The 18,978-nt window shown below is 48.2% G+C and overlaps 1 protein-coding gene across 2 annotated transcripts in view; it reads right to left on the bottom strand.

Annotated features, from left to right (window-relative positions):
• DNMBP (dynamin binding protein) overlaps window positions 1-18,978 on the bottom strand; it is a 122,276-nt gene that overhangs the window by 39,159 nt on the left and 64,139 nt on the right. Inside the window, exon 1 of one of the 2 annotated variants that reach the window (XM_083149544.1) lies at window positions 3,536-5,258. The exons of the other annotated variant lie outside the window; for it this stretch is intronic. Coding sequence (XP_083005670.1) covers window positions 3,536-5,036 — 1,501 coding nt within the window. The 5' untranslated portion in view covers window positions 5,037-5,258. Of the gene's footprint in view, window positions 1-3,535; window positions 5,259-18,978 lie in introns of those variants that run through there. 2 annotated transcript variants of the gene reach the window in all.

The raw sequence follows: 18,978 nt of genomic DNA, 5'->3' as shown, positions 1-18,978 counted from the left end.
GCGGCACAGAGCCGGGCAGAGGGAGCCGGGAGCTGTCAGTGCTAGAAAAAAAAGCCTATACAATGAATGGGCAGCCTGTGATTGGCTGAGCGCTCTCTCAACCAATTGCTGACTGGCTGAGAGAGCGCTCAGCCAATCACAGGCCACCCATTCATTGTATGGGCTTTTTTTTTTATTCAGTGCTGACAGCTCCCGGCTCCCCCTGCCCGGCTCTATGCCGCCTTTGTCCCCCGCAGCGTCCCCAGCCCCCCCTGCTCCCTCCACCGCCGCGCCGCCCCACTAGGTCCCAAGTCGGGTGGTCGGACGTGCAGCACACATACTGTACAAGGCAGACAAGATATATGCAGGCAAGAAAACAAGGGTAGATTGCTGTAAATATTATACGGGTTGTTCAGTCTGTGTAGAAAGCAGAGGGTAACCGCTGTCTGCCGAGATGCCGCCATTGCCCACATAACCCAAGCTTGTGCCAAGCTTGTGCCACACAGCTAACGCCATATGAATAATAATAATAATAATTTTATATATATAGCAGTCTTTTTCAATAGGACTCAAGGCGCTTAACAGATAGAATGAATGTAATACAGTACAGGAACAATGAAGTACAGAAAAGCTGTACTTCATTGTACATTGTTCATTGTAAACAATACTTAAAGGGACTGAAGGAAAAGCTTGAGTAAGTAGGAAAGTCTTGAGTCTGTTTTTGAAGCATTCTAGAGTGGGAGATATGAAGATAGCAGTAGCTTGCTGTAGCCTATGGGCTACCCTTCATATAAGTACCTGGCAGAACGTTTACCCCGGGACCCACCTCAGGACCTTTTTCTATTTTTGGGACTTTTTCATACTGTACTTCTGCTACTAACATCTACGTGGACTTCAGCTGTGAATGGTAAAGTGTGCCGAGGGCAGCGGCCGCGGAGCTAAGGCACCCGGCCCGAATTGAGGGTTCGCACTCCACTAAATGGAGGTGCGCATGTTCAGGTGTCGACATTGGCACAAGAAAAAAATCATTTAAATCTGAAAAACTCATGTCGATCTTTTCAGGTGTCGACCGTTTGTCTATTCAGACACTGTGGGCCTAGTAATCCGGAACAGTAGACATTACTTTAATAGAAACATTGCTGCCTTTCCCACATGCTCCATGTAACAGAGCCCTCACTTTACTGTGCAATCTGCTAAAGTCCATTGGACCAGCCCTTTGGCAAACACTGAATGATGCAACCTGTCATCTCCATAGCTGCACTCCAGGATTACACAGAAAGTTTGTGATTGGGGGAGGAGCCAGTGAAAGTATGTCAGGCAGTGGGAGGCAGGGGCGAGAGGGGAAAGTGAGGAGTTTGGTGGGGGAGGGGACACAGGCCGGTTATCTCCCCTGCTAAAGAATCAATGAGAAGTTTACATTTTTACTTTTTTGAAACAAAGAATAGACGCTCAATTGCCTTTAAGATAGCAGAACAAGAAGGGTGCAAATGAGGCTAAGCAAACGGTGGCTGCCTAGTTGCTAGCTGTTGTGGTGTGGAACTACTATGACCAGCATGCCCAGACCGCTTCTAGATGCCAGCACTTTGTTGCAGGAACACAGGTGCTGGTTTTAAATGGTTAAAAATTAGAAGAGAAAATTAAAGTCGCTGCAATATGCAATACCTCCGAAACTCCCCCGGCTAGGATCGCATACGATACATCGTATAAGGTTCTTTTGTATACGATGGCATTGTCCACGATGTATCATATGCAATGTCATTCACTGCCCCGGGATGTGATGTATCCTTGTCTCAGCCATTGTCATCTCCAGATCCAATGGGAACAGGACTGCGCATCGGATCAGACGTAAATGACATACAATAGGTCACTTTTCACCCGATTTATTTTCCCGATAGGTCGATCGTGTGAAAAATGCCATATTGTACATATGTATGGGGGCCTTTAGGCTGGGATGCAGTTGCGATCCCGGCGGTCGGGATCTCGGCGTTCAGAATCCCGACCGCCGAAATGCCGACACTTTCTCCCTCCGTGGGTGTCCAGGACACCCCTGGAGGGAGAATAAATTAGTGTGCCGAGCGTAGCGAGGCACCGGGCCCGCTGCGTGGCGAGCGAGCCCGCAAGGGGGGGCGATCCACGTCCCCCCCTTGTCGGCATTTCGGCTGTTGGGATTCCGGCGTCGGGATTCTGAACGCCGGGATCCCGACCGCCGGGATTCAATACTGAATCCTTAGGCTTTCGTACTGGTAACTGTCCAAAAATAAAACAAGCAACCAGTGCTAGATTAGCCACAGAGCGGTCAGCGAGGTCACACATTGGTGCCCCCCCCACTCACTGCTACATCAGGACCATAGTGGTGGTGGTGGTGGTGGCACTGTGGCATGTGTGAACTTGAGGTTCTGTGTGGCACTATAATGTGTTGATCACAATCCTTGTCATGGGAGTGTTTACACATTGTACTTTGTAATAACATCACCAGTATATCTTATTGACAGTTTTATTGGTAGGAACCCTACAAGTTATTTTCCTGGGGGGTATCTGGACGACATCATATGACCTTTTGCCTTGTTTTGCTTACATTGACCTTTTTCAAACGTCAACTTAAGGTGCCCATACACGGTACAATTGCTGGGTGCAATGAGATTTATACTAGATTGCATCTGACTGCATTGCAAAACATATGCAATCCCATCTAGTCCAAATTGCATACAATAATTGTACAGTGTATGGGCACTTTTAGACATTGTCGACCTAATATAACTCACCCGTCCTGGTGCATTTAAACTTGAAGCCCACAAACAAGCACACACACACAGCTACTAACAAACGTTCACGCTGCCTGCAGTGTTCACGAGCGTAACAATTAATGCAACACAATGGAGATCTATGGGAATGCTCTTTATGTACATAGCACACAATGCTGCAAGTTACTCCTGAACAAGCTCTGTACAAGGTTCTGTCTACACTTGCAGCAGGCGATGTTCTTCCAGAACCGGTGTGTACGAGCTTTATGGACAACAAAAAACACATTTAACAAATAAAAACACTGTAAACGAAAGCACACAACAGCATGCATACGTTCTATAGCGAAACCAGATCAGTGCACTCGTAGAACACGGAAACCACATACTACGAATGACCTACATTCACACCAGACCTGTCCCAAGATCAACATGGGAACATGTAGTGTAATGCGCTAATTAACGTACTTCTAAAGATCTCGGTGTTACGGAACTCCACTATAAAACTACACAGCAGCACTGACATTTTCTATCCACACCTGCCACAGAGAAGAAAAAAATGAAGACCAAATAAACCAGAACGACCGCATACCACCGGCTTAACACATAACATGAACTGACAGAACCACTGGCAACATAAACACTGTCTGCTATACAGGGAAATGCTGTTCTATACCGTTGGAATTTAAATTTAAAGTTAACATTAATTAAATATATTTACAATGGGAAGATTGATGGAGGCAAATATACGCAGATTATATTATATAGGCCCTGCAGACCTTTATATACATATACTTCAATACAAACTGTATTTTTACCTTGTTTTTTCCTCCGGTTTATGACAAATTCCGAGTTCCGCAGACTGCTGGGAGCTGTCCTCCTGTAAATACTATTTCTTTTCATGGAATCGGTACAAGGCTCTAACGCGGGCCTCATCCGACTAGGTTGATTAGAAGACCTTCCCAATGAATTGTTTTGCCCTGAACGTCCATGGTTATAATAATCCACATCTATATCCGCAACTTTACTCAGCCCATTTCTTAAACTGATATGTTGGAGACTATCAGAATCCTGGTAGTATTCATCATTACGCTCTTGTCTGCAGAGATGATCAAGAGCCATTTCGGCTGTCCTCTGATCCTCCCAGGAGACCCCAAGTTGATCTCTCTTGACTTTGTCCTTAGGTTGTTGAACAGTGTTTTCAAGTGCATCCAAATCCCTATGGTGACCATCTATTATATGGCTGTTTGTGTATTTCTTGTGAATGTTTTGATCTAGAACATTGTCGCTTTTAATATAGAGGTCAATTCCATCGGGAGGATTGTAATCAAAATCGTAAGCCATGCGCTTAAGTGAGTTTGTTGGCTCGGCTTCGAAATCTAAAGACCGACTTCGGTCAACCTTGCGTTCTTCAAGGTATCCATCCAGCAGCTCTTGATCATCCTCACTGCCATCAATTTCATCACAATCCAAGGGATTGAAATCATAACGCCGTGTTTTGGACTTCTTAGAAGTCCCGGTGTTGGATCCAGGTTCTACTTTATCCCTTTTGTAATCCACACAGTCCCTCTCAGATGGTCTACATCTGCTATCAGAAACATCAGCATATCTAGAAGAATATGCTTCCTTCTCTCTTGGATAGTCTTTCATTGTTCTATAATCCCTTTGGTCATAATCCATTTGTTTACGATTGATGCATGGGACAGTCCTGTAATCTCTGACATCTTGGTCCGAGTACTCCTTTTCTAAGGAACGATGTGCTCGGTTACTAGAAGGCCCCATCTCTGTCCCGTAATATCGTTCACCTTTTTTTGGTTGGTTTTCTCGCTGATAGCCATCATAATAAAGGTCACCCTTCCTTCTATAGCAAAGGTCAGCCGCTCTGCGTTCAGGGTGTGAGTAGTCATTAAGGCCACCATACGGAAGTTTCCTGTCCTCATATCGTTCACCTTCCCTATATTTAACAGGGCTTTTCCCAATGTTCTCTGAAGTAGGATAATAACTTTCCATGTGCCTCTTACCACCATAATCATCATTCTGGGATCTCCTGTAGTAGTCATAATCCTCGTCAGCCGGTCTGTACCCTCTTGGCACTCGGTCATTTGTCCGGCTCTCATAATAGCGTTCTTCTCTAATGGGCAAGTGCCTGTGCTCATCAGCGTATCGCTGCTCCCTGTACAACCTTTCTTCCTCATAGTGTCTCGGTTTCCCAGTGTTGCGGCAATCTTCATATTCCCAGCTCAGCCTGCAGAGGTCTCTTCTAGGAACTGCAGACCCATTTTTCGCTGTCCGGTAGTTTTCGTGCTGCAAGGCACACATCCTTGGGATTTCGGTCTTCTACCAGTCTTGGACTGGCACTCTACTGCCGCATGTCCATTGCTCACACACCAACCCGAGAGCAGCAGCCTGGAAGCAAAGTCCACCGTCTAGAGAAGAAGTATCCATTGAACTGTCTCTTCTCTATTCACGTAGAGTCCTGTCTCACCAGCTCTCAGCATACCTGCAGACACTCCCTGTTCTGTTTCTGCACACTGAAACTCAAATCCTCAGCTCGCCTTTTCTCCTTTACTTTCCAATAGCCAATCCGCAGACAAGGACAACCCTCTCCCACCTGATTCCAGGATTAATTAGTAACCAGTGTCATATGACCAGAGGCCTCCTTGACGAGCCCTGGAGTGTGATTGGGCAGAGCCCTCTGTCATTTACATGTGAAGGACGGCTCTCCCAAGTTGCAGAACTGGCTCAATGGCTTTGTTATGTTAAACTCTCAAGGAGGCAAAGTAGAGCCTCTGGTATTTAAAACATGAGACGAGTCAACAAAAAGACATAATCCCTACAAAAAGGTAAAAGCAAGGCGCTGAAACTAAATCAATAACATAAAAAACAAAATGTAGCCAATTAGCTGCAAAACGCAAACTTTGCAAAAAATAAAAATAAAATTGTTCAATAGATTTTAATAACTTGCATGACATATAGAAAATAATGGCACAAATGCACTTACAGTATAGCCTGAAGGTGACGAATGAACGAAATAATGTCATAAAAACATATACTATAATATTAGCAACAAAAAAACAAGTTTGGGCCTAGTTTCTGCAGGACTAGGCGAGAGAGGTAATAAAGCGATGGTTTCATATTAAAACAGGAGATGTGACCTGATCAAAGCAAATTGATATATTGAATTCAAAAAGGTCAACATGACATTTGTCGGCATAAATAGACGACACATTTTTTTGGAGGAATTTTTTTCACTTTTTCCCCAACATTTGCTTGATTTAATATCCACGTGGATATCTGTAATGATGGTGGTCACCTAACGCAGAATTGGCACCGATGATGCCGACATCAGGTGTTGCCCATAGCAACCAAACTATCTATTATGTCCTGCATCCTGCAAAATAACAGCCAGAAACTGGTGGGTTGCTATAGGCAACACCACCACTTTTCAATTTTAGAAGCTTTAGTAAATCTGTCGCTGGTAGTTATTTAAAGTTGACTCATTGGGCCAGATGTATCAAGCTTCAAAAAGTGATGAAATGGAGTGATAAACAAGCAGCCAGGGCTGGTGCAACTGCTATCAGCACCCCAGGCGGGGCGGGAGGGGGCGCACCCCTTCGCTCACCCGCTTCTAGGGGACGGGACAGGGGACAGAGGGATGTGTGGTCACCCACTCGACGGGAGGGGTTGGATGCGCCCCGCTGCTCACCCCCTCCAGGAGGGGGGGGGGTTCGGATGCGGCCGCCGACCTGCTCCAGGGGTGGGGGGTGTGCGGTCACCGACCTGCTCTAGGGGGGGGGGGGGGGGGGGAGGATGTCTGACCTAACCACCAGTCACCTGGGAGGAGGGTGCATGCAGCTGCGAGCACCACAGGGATGTGAGGCCACCCCACCGCTCACCCACGCCCACCTAGTCCAAAGGGAGGAGGGGGGGGGGGGGGTTTGGGGATATGTGCGGGTGCCACTCACCTGGCTCCAGGGGGTGCCTTGCTCCAAAACTGCTGCCCTCCAGTGGCCAGCACCCCAGGAAAATGACTAAAGCTGCCTGGCGGTGGCGCCGGCCCTGCAACCAGCCAATCAGCTCCTACCTGTCATGTTACAGGAAGGGTTTGAAAAATGACAGGTAGGAGCTGATTGGCTGGTTGTTTATCACTTTTTGATACATCTGGCCCCTTATCTAGAAACAGGGAAGGCAGATGCTTTGTTTTTAAACCGAACCAATGTTTAGTTTATCAATTCATAAGTTCATTAAGTTGACCCTATTAATGTCAACATGCTTTGTGTCGACTACTGAAGGTCAACTGGAGTTTTTCACTTTTTTTTTTCTTAGCCGACATGTTCCGACAGGCGGTATTTCATGCCCTACCATCTACTACGGCATGGTAGGAGAATAAAATAATGGCCAAAGCATGGCAAGGGCAGCGAGAAATGTAAATTTACAAACTCATGTCGACCTTTTGATGGAGATGAATGAACAAGTGAGAAGAGATGCGAGTATAGATGGCTGCTGAGTAAGCTGGAATTGATGTGCGGGAGAAGAGGGCTGTAAGAACAGGAGGGGAGAGGGCCCTGCTCCAAGGAGCTGACAGTATTACAGGCTGTTGTAACAAAAATGACAGATAGAAAGTGACTGGCTGGTACATTGGGGCATATGTATCAAAGCTTGGAGAGGGAGAGGGAGAGAGAGGGAGAGAGGGAGAGAGGGAGAGAGAGAGAGAGAGAGAAAGTGTGGCAAGCACAGCGAGCCACCGAGCCCGAAGCATGGCGAGTGGCCGCAAAAAATGAGCCCGAAGCGTCCAAGCCCCAGCACTTTATACCCAGGTAAACCCTTTTACACCTAACTTGCCTTGACAAATTCCCAGTTTAAATTTATTGTCTTAAAGGACTCTTAGGACCTGACTGGTTATGTATTCTCTCTATCGGCAAATTATGATACATATGCCCCAGAAAGCAACAGGTGGCTCTATAGTGTGCACTGAGACCTAGCACCTAAAAACGCAGTCTCAGCTGTTCAAGATACAACCTGTCTATTCCCTTTATCACCAGGAGACAGTGTCAGGAGATGGGCTAGCCTGAGCCTGCTCTGTAAGTATAGCTGTGTCAATACATCTAAGTCTCTGTAATATTACCCACAATAGCCCCGTTCCCACCATGAACTAACACCTGCTATTATGTCCCAAATCCTTGCAGCGGTACACTTGCAATGTGGCATGCCTGTTCTATCAGCCAGAAGGCAGACATGCCGTTCCAATGAAAGCCCAGGAAGTTATGTCTGTGTCACCACGTTCCACATGATGCATGAGAACTGTATGGATTGTTACATTGTATATATGTACATGTGCGGAACCTGACGGATCTTCTTTCGGGCGCTTCACCCAGTGTCCCTCTCGCACTCCAGTTACTTGTATAAATCCAGGCTGAAGAACGACTCAGTGGACGCAGACTTGCGCAGCCTAAAAATGGGCCAGATGCACTAAGCTCCAAAAGTGATCAAATGGATAGCTATAAACTGCCAGCCAATCAGCTCCTGCCTGACATTTGTTCAAACACAGTCTGTGACATGGCAGGTAGGAGCTGATTGGCTGGCTGTGTATCACTCTCCACTTGATCACTTTTGAAGCTTTGTGCATCTGGCACAATGACTGTTGCGACTGGCATTACTTGCTTTGGTATGATGTGATAACATACGTTACCCATCTTTTGGAACATCTGGGAAAACTGAATATAGAGTATAAACCAGCTTACATGGTTCCCTGGGGAAGTGGGTGGTCTGAGGCTTACAATGAGGTGGTTTGTGGCCCTGCACCGCCTGTACCTCCCACCCTAGCGTCTCTTCCGCCAAGTACAGTTCCAGGGAAGAAACCGTCGACTCTTGTGTTGGGATGATGTCATCATATTATGTTGATTAAATTAAGTGATGGCATAGCACAGCAGAGGATAGGAAAGGAGGTGGGAAACAAAGGGGGTAACCAACATAGGAGCAAGGGGTGCAGCTGCTATTGGGCCCAGAGCTGAAGTGAGCCCATCTTTACGGTATATATATATATATATATATATATATATATATATATATATATATATATATATATATATATATATATATATATATATATATATATCTATCTATCTATCTCTTATATATTTAGCCAGATCTGTCAGTCAAGCAGTGTGGCAAACGGTGGGCGGGGTTTCACGGGTGATTGACAGACCCATCCACCGTCAGCCACACTGCAAAAGCAATGCACCTCCGTCCTACTGTTCTCCACAAGCACACACCCCTCCTCACACACCACTCCCCATGCCTGCCCACTAACTACATCCACGCCTGCTCACCACCCACAACCCCTCCTCTAACACACTCATCCCCTGCCCGCCCCTACACACCACGCACCCACCCCCCCCCCCCATATACGCGCGCCGTCCCACCGCCACCCGCCCCCCCTTCAACATTACCACGCCCACACCCCTTCTACCACAGCGGACCACGGCTAACCCCGCCCCCCGACACGCTGTTGTGGGTCGGGCGATGGCTGGACCACGCCTGCGGCATCCCCGCCCCGCAGCACATTTGTCACGCACCCCTGCTGCCTCACACATCCCCCCTTCGCCTACACGGGTCACCGCTTAACCCCGCCCCCCGACACGCTCCCACCGCCACCCGCACCCCTTCAACATTACCGCGCACACCCCCCCCCCTTCTACTACAGCGGTACATGGCTAAGGCCGCCCCCCGACACGCTCATCTGGGTCGGGCGACGGCTGGACCACGGCTGCGGCACCCCCGCCCCGCAGGACAATGCGCACGCACCCCTGCTGCCTCACACATCCCCACCTTCTACTACAGCGGTCACCGCTTAACACCGCTGCGGTCCACGGCTAACCCCGCCCCCCCACACGCTGTCACCAAACACAGATCTGCGTGTCGGCTCAGAAGGGGGGCGGGGTCATGTTGGGGACGGAGCCGGCACTACAGGCATCCCCCCTTCGACTACAGCGCTCCCCGCTGCGGTCCACGGCTAACCCCGCCCCCCGACACGCTGTCAACAAACACAGATCTGCGTGTCGGGTCAGAAGGGGGGCGGGGTCATGTTGGGGACGGAGACGCCACTACAGGCTGGTGCTGGAAGGAGGGGGGAGGAGGGGGGAGGACAACAATATAGCCTGCCAGACCCCCCGCAAAAAAAACAGCCTAGCGCATGGAACGCTACAGGCTGTTGCTGTAAGGAGGGGGGAGGACACGAGTATAGTCCGCCACACCCCCCCTGCAAAAAAAAAAAAAAAACACCAAGGGGGATGCGCACAGTGCCCCACCCGCATCCCCCAACGTCACCTCCCCTTCCCACCATTATACCTCTCAGGTCACACTCCTGCACGGATCTACAGCCACGCTGCCTGCCTAACAGAAGCTGCCTGTCGCCCAGCTGAGACGCAGACTCATCCTTCTAGCCATACACCCCTACCTGGCACCCAGGGGACACGCTGCCTAAGGATCACAGTTGCCTCCCAGCCTGACGCTCCAAGCTGACTCACACCCAGACAACACTACCTGCCGGCCATGGGACCCGCTGCCTGACGCTCCCACCTGCCTCCCACCCAGACAACGCTACCTGCCGCCCAAGGGACCCAATGCCTAACGCTCCCAGAAGGATCCCACCCAGACACCAATACCTGCCGCCCAGGGGACATGCTGCCTGACGCTCACAGCTGACTTCCAGCCATACACCGCTACCTGCCGCCCAGGGGACCCGCTGCCTGACGCTCACACCGAACTCTGTCCACTCCCAGGTAAGACACAAACGCTAACTCCCACGCATATCCACAAAAAAACAGCGCGCAACCCCCTTCCCCACCAGCCGGCAAACCCAGCCAGCCCCATGTCTACTTAACGCACACCCAACCCCCCCCAATGCTACCTGCCGCACAGGGGAGCCACAGCCTCTCGCTCCCAGCTAACGCTGTCCACTACCAGGTCATACTCAAACGCTGCCTCCCAGACGAACACCCCTCCCCACCACCTAACCCACACAGCCAACCCCACGTCTACACAACGCAAGCCCAACCCCCCCCCCCCTCAACACACACGCTGCCTCCCAGCCACCCACCGCTGCCTGCCACTCTCAGCAAGGCCTCCCAGGGGACCCGCTGCCTCACCCTCCCAGCAAAAGCTGCCCACTCCTAGCTAAGACACACACGCTGCCTCCCAGCCACCCACCGCTGCCTGCCACTCTCACCAAGCCTTCCCAGGGTACCCGCTGCCTCACACTCCCAGCTAAAGGTGTCCACTCCTAGCTGAGACACACACACCACCATTTATCCTTACAGCAACGGATCCCGTGGCACACGCTCCCACCTAACACTGATTTCCCTACACCCCCCCCACTACCACCTTCAATGTCATTTTTTCAAACCTGCAGACGCAAAACACCACCCAACAGGATCTGATGCCAACAACCAACACCCTCCTGGAACTGATGACACAGAACTCGCTTTTCAAACACCACCTGGACCACACCACATCGCTACCACAAACATCTACAACTCCACTGTGCACCTCTACAAAATAACCACAACCCCACCCCCCACCCACCCCCACAACCCCTTTCGCACTTTTTGTTTTTCAGCCTCTCAAACCTGCAGCAACCAAACAACACCCACCAGCATCTGATGCTAACAAGCAAGAACCTACAGGACCCGAGGCCGCACAAATCAAATTTCCCTGACGACCTGTGCCACACCACATCTCGACCACAGCCATCTGTAAGTACTACCCACCACCCCATACCAACACTACCTGCCACCCATGGAACACGCTGCATGACACTCCCACCTGTCTCCCACCCAGACACCGCTACCTGCCTCCCAAGGGACCCGCTGCCTGACGCTCCCAGAAGAATCCCACCCAGACACCGATACCTGCCGCCCAGGAAACACGCTGCCTGATGCTCCAAGCTAACTTCCAGACAGACACCGCTACCTGCCGCCCAGGGGACCCGCTGCCTGACGCTCAAACCGAACTCTGTACGCTCCCAGGTAAGACACAAACGCTGACTCCCACCCGCTGCCTGCCACTCTCAGCAAGGCCTCCCAGGGGACCCACTGCCTCACGCATATCCATGGAAAAGCAACGCACAACCCCCCTCACCACCACCCGGCCAACCCAGACAGCCCCATGTCTACACAACGCACAGCCACCCCACCCAACCCCCCCAATACTACCTGCCGCACAGGAGAGCCACAGCCTCACGCTCCCACCAAACGCTGTCCACTCCCAGGTCATACTCAAATGCTGGCTCCCAGACGAACACCCCTCCCCACCACCTGCCCCACACAGTCAGCCCCACGTCTACACAACGCAAGCCCAACCACCACCCCCCCCCCACCCCCTCAACACTCACGCTGCCTCCCAGACACCCACCGCTGCCTGCCACTCTCAGCAAGGCCTCCCAGGGGACCCGCTGCCTCACCCTACCAGCAAAAACGGTCCGCTCCTACCTAACACACTCACGCTGGCTCCCAGCCACCCACCGCTGCCTGCCACTCTCAACAACTCTTCCCATGGTACCCGCTGCCTCACACTCCCAGCTAAAGCTGTCCGCTCCTAGCTGAGACACACACACACACACACACCACAATTTATCCTTACAGCAAGGCCTCCCGGGGCACACGCTCCCACCTAACACAGATTTCCCTACACCCCCCCAATACCACCTTTAATTTTTTTTTCCCAACCCATCACAGACTAGACCCCCTTTGCAATTATATGCACTTTCATTTCTAAACATTTATGCTGTCACTCAAATTCACTTTCACAACATTATTCACCAAATTACACTATATCTCACACTCACATTTATTTCAACTTCTGATGGGGCGAAGCCCCTCACAACGGTGTGAAGAGCGCCCGGAGGGCGCGATGAATCACCTAGTAAATCTATATCTATCTATCTATCTATAAATCTATATCTATCTATCTATCTATAAATCTATATCTATCTATCTATCTATAAATCTATATCTATCTATCTATCTATCTATATATATATATATATATATATATATATATATATATATATATATATAGAGATATATATATCTATATATCTATATATATACACACACACACACACGTATCACCATTACTTGGGTCATAGGGGCCCTTACGAACTTTTGCTATGGGGCCTACAACTATCTCATTACGCCTCTGGGTGGGATACCTGGGAATCACTTCCTAGTGCATGGCCACTGTTTTGGCAGAGCCAACACCTCTTAAAAGGGGAGATAGTGTTCACTTTAGGATTTATTTAGGGAAGGGCGCTGACCACCAAGCAGGGCACTTTTTTCAATCGGGAGGGCACATTTTATATTAGAAATTTACATTAGAAACAACAACAACAAAAAAATCATATATAAAAAAAATTGCACACTGCACTAGGATTACGCCAATTAAACATTGTCATACTCTGCTATGCCCATTACATATTCTGTCGTAATGACAATTACACATTATGGCACACACTATAATGCCTCTTACACACTATACCACGCACCATAATACACATTACACATGATGGCACACACAGAAAGTTCTCAGCGGCATGTCAGCGCAGTGGGGGGGGGGGCAGTGTAAGGGCGCAGTGCCACACACAAAAAGGTCACAGTGCATTTTAAAGTTTTAGAAATGGGCAGGGTGTTACAGTTTAGAGGAAGAATCAAACCGTACACACGCTTATACCTTTCAGCCTACATGTACACGCATAAGAAAGTGCTACTTATACAACCTTTAGCCTCTTTTGTATATTACATTTCATTTTACCCAATAACATGTATTTTTCTTTGTCCTTTAATTAAAATGTAAACTGAAATAGAACATACTGTAAGTAGAGATGACTAAACCAGGACAAGAAAAGCAATATGGTAGAGTCCAATATTTAAGAGTCCAATCCACATACAACCTGCAATTTTCCAGGTGAGCAGGGCAACATGCAGCTCTATGACGTGCGCAATACCTGTGTCCTCTACAGATGCTGTGTGGAAGAGCGGCTTGAAGACAGCAGACAGTCTGATTAATGGATAGGCTAGTATCTGCCAGAAGGGCACGCTGATAACGATGTACAAAGCCATGTTAGAAGCAGGATAGAAGTGTCTGTGTGAGGTATGTACAGAGTAGACAAATAGGAGAGGAAAAAAAGTAACTGTTCTTTAGAGAATACATTAGCAAAACAACACACCCAAGTGGTTCCAAAACAGACGTCCAATCCTTACAGCACAGCTCGAGCCTTGTTTAAAAATGAAAGGGAGAGGCTGGGGAAGGAGGGTATAATGTTAGGCGTCTTCTACTGTATGTATAAGATAGAGAAATGTGGAAAGAAAATATGAAGCTTTTAATTCTGTAAAACAGCGCTGGCCGGACCGGTCCTCCCGATCTCCCAACAAGACATGTTTTCCAGATCACCTAGCTGCGGCACAGGTGTAGTCATTACTAACTGTCACATTTTCAAACATGTGCTGCATTCATTCCTAACTGACACATTCTATAGATCCACAGGTGGCCTGAAAAACATGGACTGTTGGTCGAGGACCGGTCTGAACACCTCTGCTCCAAAACTTACACCCTCTAGGGAATGAAAAATCCGTAGAATCCTGCAGCTCATGTTTGAGCTGCAAAAAGAGTTTCTAATACAGCAAAGACCCTGGGAACGGCACTGAGTGGGGTGCAACTACGCACCAAATTGCAAGAGCACTAGGAGGGATTTGCTACTAGGCCCATGAGGGACGGCACATATTACAGGTGGCATCCAGACTTCCTGTGAGTCACAGAGAGACTGACCTCCTGACCTGGCTGGTAGCATCATCGGGTGGCCGAGTGGGCAGCGGCAGCAGCACGGCCGAGCAGGCACCGGCAAGCGACGCCACCGGCATGATTCATGTCAGCAACAGCACTCGTCCATGCACATGAATGACTGCCAGTCCCACATCCCAGAGGCTCTACCGCTCGGCTAGGCGGCTTAGGCTGAGCTACTGCCACCCATTGGAATACACAGCCTATTGGGTGCCCATAAACCAGTAAATTTTGGGCCTTTTTCCCCCGATCCAGACACATTAGGCCAAGAAATCAATGCGCATTCCCATGCCGGAGATTGCCATGGCTGCCACAAGGAGAGAGAGAGGGCCAGGGGCAGTGACGTTGGGGGTGGCACCACGGTGGGCAGTTGGCGGAGTATCACATGCGATGGAGGCATGCAGAGATACTTAAATCTGCCTTTTCCGACAGATTTAAGGATCACTTTTTATTAAGGCAGAATTACGAGTAGGTTGGAATTGTTTTAATAAAAATCTGACTCCTAACTCAAGAGAACTTGCACAAGTCCCTTGGACTGCAAATATAAAATAAAGAAAAACTTGCCAATATTGTTACATAAACAAAGCGCTGTTCTCAGCTCAGAACTGCGTACCCTCCATCTGCTGCGGTGTGAGGTTTATTTATTTACACAACAATTTTCCCCAAATGTTCTCGACAAGAGATCCTGGAGAATTGTTCTGCTTTTTCTAAACAAGTTTTTACATATTCGGGATGGGGGCGATTCTCCGGCACCTACATTTTTACGCCTTCTACTACATATCACAAAAAGTTGTCAGTACCTGCACTAGATGATTATTTAGTAACATTGGCAGGTGAATACATAGTGCCTGGATTCTTCATAGATTACCATAGAACAAAACGGCCAAAAATAAATATTTTTTTAATGGTAAAATACAATAATTTGTAGAACACTATATTAGAATATTATATACCAGGGATTGTTTGTGGCTTTTGTTCATGTGGATTATTGCTCAGTGGAACTAACACGTGTCACGTCTAAAAGGAATGGGATCATTGGGTTGACCAAATATTGGTTGACACCATTGGGTCGACATAATGGAAGGTCGACAGGGGTCTAGGTCAACATGGGTCAAGCTCGACTGGTGTCTAGGTCGTCATGGGACAAGGTCGACAGGGGTCTAGGTCGACAGTCAAAAGGTCAACATGGGTTTTTTCACTGTTTTTTTTTTTACCCGAATGTCGACACAGTCAACATGGACAGTTTTAAGTGCACCGCATCCCCTTGCATGGCTCGCTGTGCTCGCACACTATTTTATTCTCCCGCCCAAGTGGATGGTGGGGTATGAAATACCACCTGTCGGCACGTCAGCTTAAAAAAACCCATGTTGACCTTTTGACTGTCGACCTAGCCCATGTCGACCTAGACCCATGTCCACCTTCCAGTATGTGGACCCAATGGTGTCAACCTAATGACTTTCGACCATCTTAAGGTCGACCCATCGACCGTATCCCGTCTAAAGCTTCTGTTTTTTTCCTCTATTGCTTAAGGGGGTTATTCAAACCTGATTGCTACTCTGTGAATTTGCAGATCCCTGCAATCAGATAGTTGCTGCCCAGCCGCAGTGAAATCCTGCCCTGTGCAAGGCTGTTAATGGCAGTTACCTGCAAATCCAAACGCAACTCACTCAGCATCAAATGATTTCCCCAGTCTGCACGGAACCCAGAACCTACGCTACCTGTGCGATAGAAACAAACTGATCAGGAACGGGGGGGGGGGGGGGATGTCACACGCCTTCCCTGAAACATTTGCGTTTTTCCTGACACTCCCAGAAAACATCCGGGACATGGCCACAAAGATGACAGCTTCCTGTCAATCAAATTGCAAACAGCTCGAGGTCAAAAACTGATTTCATCGCTGTTTGGCCTTGTGCATGTGCGTAATGATGCCCGCGCATGTGCAGGGACACGGTCACTAGGTCTACAAGCATTAGGTCGACATGCATGAAGGTCGACACAAGCATTAGGTCGACATGGGGTTTTTCACTGTTTTTTTGGTATTTCATGCCATAAATAAAATAGTGCCTGGCGAGCGCAGTGAATCGTGCGAGTTGATGCGGTGCTACATTTCAGTGTCCATGAAGACATTCGGGACAAAAAAGAAAAATATGAAAAACCTCATGTCAACCTTTTTACTGTCGACCTTCAGTCATGTCGACCTAATGCTTGCTGACCTAGTTGCGGTCTCCAATAATCCATAACCCCATGTGCAGTCATTCAAAAATTGGCCACTGTGCGAATTCGCACATCAGTGATAGGTCTGAATAACCCCCCCAAGATCATACATACCCTAAGGGCCTAATTCAGACCTGGCCAAGTGAGCGTGTAAATGCCACCCTGCCGAAGGAATCCCCGCAATAGCATGCGAGTCTCCATAATATTCTATTTCTCAAAACACATTTCTATGTACGTACACCCATTACCCGTTTATTCGGTGTATATACGAGTATATATATATATGATTATAGCAAATCAGCAAGATAAAATCCAGTTACTTCCATTCCTCAAACAGGTCACTAAGCATATAATGCTGGTCGTCAGCCAAAGAGTTGTTCCACCTTGATGTTACTAATCGCTAATAAATGAACGAGCTGAACATTGTCGCATTTTCAAAAAGTCTATAAACCAAATAAACACCCTAAAAACAAGACACAAACAAACGACGTAAACAATGAACCAAAATAAAACAATGCAGCTGAACGTCTCTCTATATGACACAATGTACTGTGTGTGTGTAATGCAGGAGTACACGTAATCATCACGGCGTGTGCAGGCTGCTGACAGGTTTCATGGGAGAGTACAGTAATGTGCCAGAGCCGTGTGCTCGGTGATACACCCACTGCACATTCCTATGTCTCACACTACACGCGTGTCAGCTCCAGTGTGCTGCTGACATGTGGGCATGGGAACACGGCAGGACACTTATGGATTGTGCGCTGTACTACAGTCTCCTCACACCAGAGGACGTCACAGACATCATACTCATGTTTTGTTATAGAGTATATACATATTACACACCGCTTTTACCTCACATTTACTAAGCTGGTGGTTTGGGCAGCTGGGTGTAAAAGCGGCAATTATAGTTAAATGGAAAACACGCCTGGTTTTGTATCGGTTATGTTTACTTGAAATGTACATGTTCCCAATTAGTACAAATTTACCCGTCATTTGTATTTTGCATAACTAAGATACGTATTGTACAACACTGTACTAGTAATACTTTAGAAAGAAGTAAAAAAAAAAAAAAAAAAAAAGAGAGAGAGAGAAAGAAATACCTACAGCACTATGGGGGGTATTTAATACCCAGCGCTATTTTTGACGGAGGAAACAGCGGCGGGGGCCTAACCAAAGCATTGAAGAGGCAGATCGACAAAACGGGCATGACTTTGCCGAGAATTGTGGCGATCGCGGCCGGATCAAGACAATCCATGGCCGTTTACGAGGACACGCCCCATTTTTGTCGGTCGCCAGGTGGGACATTGAATCCCGCCTGCCGATTTGTGTTCGAGCAAATTGAAAACGGGCCAGGGTCACGGCTGTCGGGATGTACTTTTTTTATTTGAATTTATATAACAAATGTGAGCGGCGCTGGTATCTCTTAGCAGATATTTTGCGCATCGGTCACAGATGTTGGCACTCAAAATGTTAATAAATATGGAGATGTACGCATGCATTATTAAGTAGAGGATAATCACAATTTTAGAGTTGGATACATCCTGCCCGTGAAAAACTAATGTGGACCTTTTGATGTCAACCTTCCTATTGTCGACCTAATGCTTGTGTTGACCTTCCAACCCGTTCAACCTATTTCAGGTGTTGACCTAAGCCCTCTTGACTTTCAGCGGTTGTACCAATGCATGCCTATCTAAATACAGTACACTTACCCCCCCACTGCGGAAGGAGTCCAAACCGGCACACGAGTAGTGAAGAAAAAAGATGTGGTTTATTCCATAAGTACAAGAGTTATAACAGCGGTCCCGACAGCTGTTTCAACTGGGTCCTACCAGTCTTCATCAGGGGCTGGTAGGACCCAGTTGAAACAGCTGTTGGGACCGCTGTAATAACTCTTGTACTTATGGAATAAACCACATCTTTTTTCTTCACTACTCGTGTGCCGGTTTGGACTCCTTCCGCAGTGGGGGGGTAAGTGTACTGTATTACTGTTATGGACCAGGCACCGAATTCTACTGTTTAAATGATTGGAGTGCCTCCCTGTTACCCAATCCCTTGCCTATCTAAATAGGGTCGGCCCAATGGCCCATACCCATTACCCATTGCCATCACAGGATGGCGAGATCAGCAGAGGTGTCACTGCAAAGAGGGAGGGGGGTGACACCAAAATACCAGCTGTCCATGTGGAGTGGATATCTCTGTACAGTGTTTACCA

The sequence above is a fragment of the Crinia signifera genome, chromosome 6 (genome assembly GCF_055691185.1).
Source record: "Crinia signifera chromosome 6, ASM5569118v1, whole genome shotgun sequence".
NCBI classification, from domain to species: Eukaryota; Metazoa; Chordata; class Amphibia; order Anura; family Myobatrachidae; genus Crinia; species Crinia signifera.
This window is presented reverse-complemented; position numbering and strand designations above follow the sequence as displayed.